Source organism: Pteropus alecto, unplaced genomic scaffold, assembly GCF_000325575.1.
Source record: "Pteropus alecto unplaced genomic scaffold, ASM32557v1 scaffold25, whole genome shotgun sequence".
NCBI classification, from domain to species: Eukaryota; Metazoa; Chordata; class Mammalia; order Chiroptera; family Pteropodidae; genus Pteropus; species Pteropus alecto.
This window is the reverse complement of record NW_006441955.1, coordinates 30,632,960-30,643,391: the sequence shown is the minus strand read 5'-3', so window position 1 is coordinate 30,643,391 and position 10,432 is coordinate 30,632,960. Positions and strand designations below refer to the sequence as shown.

The 10,432-nt window shown below is 31.8% G+C and overlaps 1 protein-coding gene across 2 annotated transcripts in view; it reads left to right on the top strand.

The window, feature by feature from the left end:
* The window catches only part of COL24A1 (collagen type XXIV alpha 1 chain), a 287,223-nt gene that overhangs the window by 178,130 nt on the left and 98,661 nt on the right, over positions 1-10,432 (top strand). For both annotated transcript variants that reach the window (XM_025052104.1, XM_025052103.1), the window contains exons 32-33: positions 6,901-6,954; positions 9,301-9,354. In XM_025052104.1, coding sequence (XP_024907872.1) covers positions 6,901-6,954; positions 9,301-9,354 — 108 coding nt within the window. The remainder of the gene's footprint in view (positions 1-6,900; positions 6,955-9,300; positions 9,355-10,432) is intronic.

The following is a 10,432-nucleotide window of genomic DNA, read 5'->3' as shown; positions in this document are numbered from 1 at the left end:
AGGAAGGAAGGAAGGAAGGAAGGAAGGAAGATGGACATACACATATGTACACAGACACACTTATGATATTACATGTATAATTTTGAGCATATAAGCTTAAATGTATGGGTATCTTTAATTCCTTTCATTTGGAATCATAATTTTTAATGACATTTTTTTCAAATACATTTATGTATATAATTAAAGTCATAGAATTACAGAATAATTTAAATAGCCTGCAACTAAAGAGTCAGAAAAGGATAAGAGAAAAATGTTTTAGCTGCCATAGTATTTGTCACTGTCACTTCATTAACTTATTCCTCTTTGTTCTCTGCTGCCCCCTGCCTGTTGTTTTTCATAATAGAATCATGTTTGACAATGGTCAAACCTAAAATATCAAGACGGAAAAGAGAAAAATGACTATTCGGGGAAAGAACTTTTGTGTGACTTTGTATTATTAATTGACATAATTCCCTAAAGAACATTCTTTTAGTATTAATATTCATCATCTGAGTTTCTGTAATATAAATGTAAATGGTGTTTGTTTAGTTCTTGCCATTTTGCTCTATTGTGTACAAAGCTAATATGATAGAATGAGTGGAAAAACTTGGAGCTCATCAAGTTCATCAAGCCTATCAGATATTTATGGATTAATGTGAAATTTGAAATTTGATATCTTCAGATAAGTTACTAGAACTGTTTTGTAACCATAGCTTATGGCAAGCAAGTTTCACAGAATACTGAAAGTAAAGTTATCTTAATGGATGATATGGGTTAGATGTCAAATTATGAGTTTATAATAGTTGTTGAGGTTAATTAGCTCTATACCTACATTGTCTCATTCTTCTTGATTGAGCTGAAATAGATTTTTTTATATCTTACAGAAGCTAGTATCAATCAATCCAAGAAATCCAGACAGCCCCAAAGATTTACTTGATCCTGCACTTCTGCACAGTAATCTCAGTGCCTCTAGTTATTTATGCACTGTCAGCAAGCAGGCAGTGCCATATATTTGAAAGATTTATTGGAGGTCACACTGACCTTTGTTCTTGTGCATGCTCCTATTAGCTGTATAATCTTGGTTAAATTGGTTAGTTCTCTGGATCCTATTTCTCTCATCTGTAAAACAAAGTGACATGTCTAAATTGTCACAATTGTAAAGATAGGCATTAAATGAAAATTAGTAACATATATAGTACTCTGCTAATCCAGATAATCAGGAAAAGTCTATTTGTCTGTGAGCCAACATTGTTTCCTTATGTAGATCTTCATCTCAAAGGGAGAATCAACAGGATCTTCATTCTCAAAGGGAGAATCAACAGGAAAGGCTATGATCCATTGTGTTATTAAGGTGATAAAGCCTGAGGAACTGTTTTCGGTTTTCTAAATCTTATAAAAACTTCAACAGTTTATACATTATTTTATCTTGATGGTCTTTCAATTTAAAGCTAAGGGGTTAAATCTCCACTATAATTTTGTATTTCCATTTCTGTGTTTAATTTTGTCAAATTTTGCTTTATGTATTTTGAAACCGTTTTTAAAGTATTCACTTTTACAATTATTATGTCTTCCTGATCAGCCGATCCTTTTATCATTACAAAATGTTTCCCTATCTCTGGTAATATCTTTTATTTCTGGTAATACTATTTGTTTTGAAATCTACTTGATGTCTCTCCAGCCATCTTATGCTTTCTGTTTTCATGGTATATCTTTTCCATTCAATTACTTTCAAGCCATCTGAGTCTTGATGTTTAAAGTGTCTTATATGTGAGTCTTACTTTATTCATTCTGAAAATCTCTGACATTTAGTATTTAGCCCATTTTCATTTAATGTAATGATATGGTTACGTTTAGGTCATCTATTTTATGATTGTTTTTCCTTTGTGATTGTGGTGGTGTTTTTGTTCAGTGCCTTCTTTTGACATTGAAAAATTTTGAGAACTCCATTTTAACTTAACTATTTACTTTTTTGCTATACTTCTCATTATTATTTTCAAGTGGTTAGTCTAGGTCAAGAGTCGGCAAAATTTTTATGTGAAGTGCCACAAAATAAATATTTTAAGCATTGTAGGTTGTATGTTGTCTCAATTACAACTACTCAGCTCTGTCATCATAGTGTAAAAGGAGCCATAGACAGTATGGAAAGGAATGAACATGGCATTGTTCCAGTAAAACTTTCTTTACAAAAGCAGGTGATGCTTCAGATTTGGCTATAGTTTGCCATTCTCTGGTTTAAGGTTTATAGTATGCATCCTACCTTTCCATAGTCTACTAAGCGTTAATATAATAGAGATGCTCCTCAACTGATGATGGGGTTTTGGCCTGTTAAATTGATCATTAAGTTGAAAGTGTCATAAACTGAAAGTACACCTAACCTACCTAACATGGTAGCTTATACTAGCCTATCTTATATTAGCCTACAGTTGAGCAAAATCATCTAATGCACTGAATACACTGTAGGGTGTTGGTTGTTTACCCTCATGATATGCACGATTGACTGGGAGCTGTGGCTCACTGCTGCTGCCCAGCCATCATGAGAGAGCATTGTACAGCACATTGCTAGCCAAGGAAAAGATCAAATTCAAAATTCGAAGTACCATTTCTACTGAATGCATATTGCATTCACACCATCATAAAGCTGAAAATTGTCAGTTGAACTATTATAAATCAGGGATTGTGTATAATACTTAGCATAATTGTAAGAAACTTGCAACCATATTGACCCATTTACCAACATCCTGTATTTTGTGCTGCACTTATTTTATGTATCGCATCTAAATATATTATAAATCCCACATTGCAAAGTAAAAATTTTGCTTTAATATAAATAAAATATTTTTGCTTTAATATAAGTGAAATGTGTTTTTTTTGTTTGTTTGTTTGTTTTCTATGCATTTACTCTTTTCGGTACTCTTCATTCCTTTCTGGAGATCTGCATTTCTAAATGGTGTCATTTCCCTGCTACCTGTAGAAAGTCCCTTAGATTTCTTACAGTCAAGTTCTGCTAGTGATTAATTCTCTTAGTTTTTGTTTATGAGAATGTCTTTATTTCATCTTCATTCTTGAAGAATATTTTCACTCTATCTAGAATTCTGGGTTGATAGAGTTTTCTTTTATTTGTTTTTATTCAACTCTGCAAAATTGATATATCATTTTCTTTTGGCCTCCATTATTTCTGATGAGAAATCCACACATATCATTATTCCCCTGCATATAATGTATCATTTTTCTCTGACTGCTTTCAAGATACTCTCTTTATCTTTGGTTTTCAGTAATTTCACTATGCTATGCCTAGATGAATTGTCTTTGTATTCATCCAGCTTGAGGTTTGCTAAGCTTCTTGTATATGTAAATCTGTTTTCAGTAAATTTGAAAATTTTCAACTTTGTGTTTTCAAATATTTTTCTATCCCCTCTTCTCTCTCCTTTCCTCCTTGGATTCCTGTTAAATACATGCTAAGCATTTGATATCGTCCCTTAGGTCCCTGAGGCTCTATACACTTGTATTTCAATCTTTCTTTTTCCTATTTTATTTTTTTTTAATTGGATAACCGCACTCTATCTTTTCTCAGTTATTAAGCCCATTCAGTGAAATTTTGTTTATGATATTGTATTTTTAAGTTTTATTTTAGATATTTAATTTTCAGTTTTGTAATTTGCAGTGGTTTTGTTTTGTTTTGTTTGCAGATTTGTTTATTCATCATGAGCATATTTATCTATACAATATTGGGAATATTTATAATAGCTACTTTAAAAACCTTGTGTGATGAATCTGAGTAATCTTTAGTTTGGTTTTCAATTGCCATTTCTTATGAATATAGGAAATTTTTCTGTCTAGTAATTTTTAATTATATCTTAGACATTTTGAATGATGAATTTTAGAGATTCCAAATTCTGTTACATTTCTTTAGAGTATTGCTTTTTAAAAAAAAAAAATTTGGCAGGCAGTTAACTTGGCTAGAGTCACAATTCAAGTTCTCTAGCCTCTGTGGTAGGTGGAAATCTATGCTGAAATCTCTTTTCAATTCTTTTAGTCTTGGCTTGCCTAGTTGGAGTCTGCCAGACCATCATATACTTCAAATGTCAGCAAGAGCTTTAATTTGAGTTTATACTCAGAGTTGGAGGCTTCAGCTCTCTGGCTCTTTTTTCCATCACTTTCCAGCAGCTGTGGTCACTCCAAATTCTGCCTTCTGGTTCTCTATGCTAGTAAGACTATTGGTTTCTATCCTGCTTTTTTTCCTAACCATCCTATATGGCCTACCCTCTGGCTAAAAGCCATTAAAAAATTAGAAACTCAACTGGAGACATTCTTTTCTTCTATGTGTAGACCACTCCACTCTAGTTTTTGCCTATTTTTGGTCTTTCTCCAGTGTCTTTAGATTTTTTTTTAAATATTTTGTCCTGAGTTTATAGTTATCTGTATATCAGTTGGTTATCTGTATTAGGATCCTTGGCCAATATGGGAATTTGAAACTCTTAACATTTCTTCTTTAAATAGAACTTTCTCTGAGGTAACTAAGAATACTTGAGAAACACTTATATCATAATTCTTATAATATAAAAAGTATATAGTATTTATTCTTTTTATTCTTCAGATAATAAAGCAAAATGCACAGTTTTCATGATCCCACAATGAAAGCATAGCCATAGAAATCACATTTATGTGCTCCCTTGCTTATTCTCATAAAAAGTCTCTGAGGATAGCTCTATGTATTTACTGAAAATGGAAAAGGCATTGAATGTTGGATTCCTTGTTGAAGTCATTAAAAAGCAGTTTAGTATAGTGGAAGAGCATGGCATTGGAGTCAAACATATCGGAGGTCAAATATTGGTTCTGCCACTTACTAGCTGTTTTTACTTTGTACAAATTACTTAACCTTTCTGAGCTTCAGTTTTCATATCTTTAAAATGAGATACCTTTCATAGTTATAACAAATGATATTTTTTATTTGCTTGACACAAGCTCTCAATAAATAGCTCTCAAAAACCATAACAGTCATTACCCTCCTGGTCATAGAGCAAGGAGTCGTACTATAAATGATGTATTTTCAGTAGCATCTGAAAAGCCCTTAAAGGGAATTTTTATTTTGTGCCAGCTTATGCTTTTCTTCTTCATCTCCAATAAAAATAGAGTCCATTTTAAATCATTTTATAGCTTTGCCAAACAGCTTTTATGCACCATTAACAACATTTAAAGTATATATTAAGCTTGATATTATGTGCAGACACACTTTACAAAGCAAACTGGATAGACATTATTTAAGATTCTAAACTGTTGCTGTATATTTCAGTTGGCATACCAGGCACAGAGGCATCCCTTATGTTCATTATGTCTCTTGATTTAGAAGCCTGCAGTAATAGGTAACATATAATTTTCATGACTGAAAGATGGCCTTAGTCATATGGCCATCTTAGGCCATTTATGATTTTATATATCTCTCTTTCTGTAATCCAGGAACCATACATAACTAAATGTAATATTGGTGATTATAACTTAGAAGATTGTATGTTGCTAGGAATTTTGAATATCTCTACTTCTCATTTAATGTCATATTTTTCTATTAGCTTTTAGTTTTAAGATAAAATAGTAGTTGTGATCCACTGCATAGTTGCCAACCTTCCTGAAGTCAATGATGTAGAAGAGGCAAATTGCAAATAGACAAAGGTGGTATTTTATATATCATTAGTAGTCACCGTTGTCTGTTGCATAGTATGTGCTCAGTAAACCTTTGAATGGGAGAATCAAAGAGGATCTGGAATTTGACTTAAAATTTTATATACCATTTTAGACTATATCCCCATACCTAAGACTCAATTCTGTGGTACCATAGATGGCATGGTGTAAAAATGGGGAGGAAAAAGAAGTTGGAGAGGTCCAATATGGTCATTTTTGGTCATCTAGGTCCTGAGGCCCCTGTGCTTTGCCAGGTTTTAAGGGCATAAATCACACTTATTAACACATCACAGGAATATTATTTTTGGAAAAAAACACTTTTAATGTCAATATTAAAGTTATTAAAAATCTAAATTTAAAATAATTCTAGATAATTATTTGACACTATACAGGAATGGAGATTAAATATAATAATATGCATAGATATAAAGAACTACATTTGACAGCAAAAAAAAATATGGCAAAAATATGGCAAAAAAAAATGGCAAAAGCTTTGAATAGACATTACTCCAAAGAAGATGTACAATGGTGGGACTTCTATGGAAAACAGTTTGGTGGTTCCTCAGTTAAATATTGAATTACCATATGATCCATCAATTTCACTTTTAGGTATATAACCAAAAGTATAGAAAGTAGGGACTCAAACAGATATTTGTTAACTACTGTTTATAGGTACATTATTCACAATAGCAAAAAGGTAGAAATCTCAAGTGTCCATTACCAGATGAATGGTTAATAAAATGTTATATATGTACTGTGAAATATTACACAACCTTAAAAAGGAAGTCTTAACACATGTTACAACATGGATAGACCTTAAAGATGTTATGCTATGTGAAATAAGTCAGACACAAAAGAACAAACATTGTATGATTCCACTTATGTAAGTTATCAAAAATAGTCCAATTCAGAGACAGAAAGTAGAATGGTGGTTGCCAGGGGTATGGAGGAGGGTGATAGGGAGTCATTTAATGGGTATAGAGTTTCAGTTTGGAAGGATAAAATGTTTTAAAGATAGATTGTGGTGCTGATAGCACAACAATGTGAATGTATTTAATACCACAGAACTATACATTTAAAAATTGTTAAAATGGTAAATTTTATGTTATATATATTTTTCCATAGAAGAGAAGAAAAAGAAAAGAGAAAAGTTAGGTGGGAGGATTGTGAAGGAAAGGTGAAGTAGGGGAACTGACTAAAACATTTCAAACATCACTTTTTTTTCAAGTTTTGCTTTTGTTTTTTCAGGGTTTACAAGGACCTCCTGGAAGTATAGGAGATAGGGGACTTGCAGGAGAACCAGTAAGTTTATCTTTATACTTTTCTAATTGTGTTTTTCTCATAATATACATTTATCTTTGTTATTATTGCCTTCTTGTGCTTTGGCAGGTATGTTTCTGAAAGCAGCATTTATCATGGACACCTAATTATACAGAATGAATTTTTTTTAAATCAAACTTTTTATTTTGTGGTAATTATAGTATAACGTGCAGTTATAAGAAATAATATAGAGACATCCTACGTACCCATTAGCTAGTTTCCTATAACATATTACAAAACTATAGTACAATACATATCACAACTAGGATATTAATATTGACAATATTGACATTGACACTGTTAAGATATAGAACATAGAATGAATATTTTGCTGTGAATATGGTCTTGAATGCCTTCCTGGTTTCATGTAATAAAATTTAGTCATGTTTTTCTGGAACTGTTAACACTTCACATATTTCTATTTTCAACAAAAATAACTCTGTTTTATTGAATTTCTGAATGACTTGCTGATAGTGTTATCATTATTATACCAACACACACACACACACACACACGCACACACACACAAACATTTATTCGGCCAACTCTATATAAAAGACCATGTAGAGAAGCCAAAGTCTATATCTGATTGACTGGAATATACAGACATGAAAGAAATGTTGTTACATCAATAATACAAAAATGTATATTGCACTTTTATAAAGGTGATTCAATTACAGAGTTTCCATGGAAAATGAATTGCGAAAAGGAAAGACCTTGTCACACTTACTTTCTCAAAATTTATTCTTTATTTACTGTGAAGTCATTCTTCTGGCGTGGTATCAGATGTAATATGTTGTAACGTGCTTCTAAGAATTGCAATACAATACAGTCTTTCAAACTACTGGCCTCATCTTATCCATCAGTCGACACAGAGGTTTTCAGGTGGCCTTTGCATAACTCATTTAGCTAGTAGCAAGTGGAAAATTCTAAAAGTCAAAGAATTATTCTTACCAAACTGTATTCATTTCCTCCTTTCCATGTTTAACCTATGATATAAGCTCTCTAAACAATAAAGAATTGATCATATATATAATTCTTTGCATTTAAAGAATCTTAGATAATCTGTTGACTTTATCAAACTAAATCCTTCTCGGTTTTCTCTGTATTTTGTGTATGATTCCTAAGTTTCTGGTTTGAAGAATTAATGAGATAATTATATCATTTACTGAAACTGAGAATAGTAACAGAAAGCAAGGTTTGAAAATGGAAAATTATAAAATCAATTTAGCTATGTTAAATTAGAAGTGCCTTCGAGAAATAAGAAGTTAGCAATTAAATATGGAACTCAGAGCAGAGAAATGTACTGAAATTAAAAATATTAAAGTCACTGGCCTAGGTAGAGAGTAAAAGAGTGAGAAAAGAAAAGGATCTAAGGCTGAACTTTGAAGAAATCAACATTTAATAAATATTGGTAGAAGAGGAATGGACTCCAGAGGAGACTGAAGGAGGTGAGAGGAAAATTAAATATATAACTTAGTTTAGCCCTATCTTAAAATCTTCATGACAATCTTAGATTTCTTTAGAAGTGTGTAGGCAAAACTGTGTATCTAGAGCAAACTATAGCCCTCAGGCCAGTCACTACTTTCGTAAATAAAGTTCTGTTGAAACACAACTACAACCATTCATTTATGTATATGTGGCAGTTTTCTTGTTACAACAGCAGTGTTTACATATGTGACATAAATTCCACATGATCCACAAGCCTGAAATATTTATTATCTGGCCCTTTAGGAAAATATTTGCTGACCTCTAATCTTGATTTTCATCACATTTGCGAGTTATTATGAGCCAGATGTTGAAACCACAATTACCAACCCATAAGTCCTTTCTTGTCATCTTTAGTTTTTCTTTTCTGGCTAAACTATTTCTTATAGTTCTCCAGTTATCAGTAAAAAAAAAAAAAAAAAAAAAAAAGTCTAAATAATGCAAAACTGATGCATGTAGTGCTCCTCAGTTTCCAGGAATACCGAATAAATCTATAATTATCATACCCATTAGATAACTTTTGAAAGCCCTTAGCACAATTTTTCACATTTATTAGGCATTTGATAAATGTTTATTGAATGAATGAGTAAATTAGAGAATGACAGAATGAATGGTACTGTCCTTTTTTCTTGCCTTTTCTTTTGATTCCAAGCATAACTTAATATTATTCACAAGAGAAACATAGATGTAGCAACTAAAGATATAATTTTTATACAAAAGTAAAGTAATACATTCATAAATGTATTATGTATTACATTACAATCTTATAAATTCCATATTTAGATGTATATATTCATAAACTTTGATTCTAAGATTATTTTAAATTTTATTTTAATATAGGGACCACGTGGACTGCAAGGTGATGCTGGACCTCCTGGAGAAATAGGTGCTGAGGTAATTTTGAGGGGCTCTTTCTTGTTAGTTCATCAGTGCTCAATAATTTTTATAAGACTCCTCTAAGGTATAGTTAATATATTAGATATATATTATGAAGAATAATTCTATAGAATTTTGTTTTATATTAGGAAATAAAGCCTAAAATCCATTAAAAGCAGGATAACTGTTTTTACACATATGAAATTCTCTTAACAGCTCATTTTGATAATAGAACAAAAAGTGAATAAAACTTTCCTTTCACTTATTGAGAGTTTAACTTGGTAGCCCTTCACTCCAAGATGTTATATCTCTTTTATAGAAGACTATTGAGAAGTGAGTCCTATTCAGGATATATTTTAGAATAATAAACCACAGTTGTTATAATTCTGTTGTTTGTTAACTTTAGCACTAAATGAGTTAGATGTAAATTCTCTCCTTCCTTGGCTTCTATGAAACTACTGTCTCTTGGTTCTGCTCTTTACCTTCTGATTAGCCTTTCTCAGTCTTTATGAGAAAGTCTCTTTCTTCTTCCTCAGCTTAGTAGTCATATTGTAATGGCAACTTTATTTATCAGTATTATTCTGATAGCTCTCAGTTGGATAACTCTAACTCATGCCTCTCTCTTCAGTTCCAGCTATTGATTTCCTGTCATCTTTTACATATGTACCTAGATATCCCACAAACATTTGAAATTCAAACTATCTAAACCTAACCCATCACTTTTCCACTGTTCTTTTTCTTTTTATTCCTAATTCACTGAAAAATAACTCTTACTCAAGAATCCAAAACTGAGTCATCCTAGACTTCTAACCTTTCCTTTTCATCACTATTGCCAAGTGCTCTAGTCCTCCACTTTTATCCCGCGTCTTCCCTTACTCCCATCATTCCTTAGCTACTTGTTGCCAGTTTATCTTTGTCATATCATTCCTCTCATTGAAAATTTTCAATGGCTCTCATAGCCTTTACCAAAATATCAGTTTCATAACATGATAAATAATTTTTCCATATTGTCTAACTCTCCAGGCCTATTCAACCACATCCCAATAAAACTTTTCTCCTCCCCTCTGTATTCCAGATTTGTTGACCCATTTTTAAT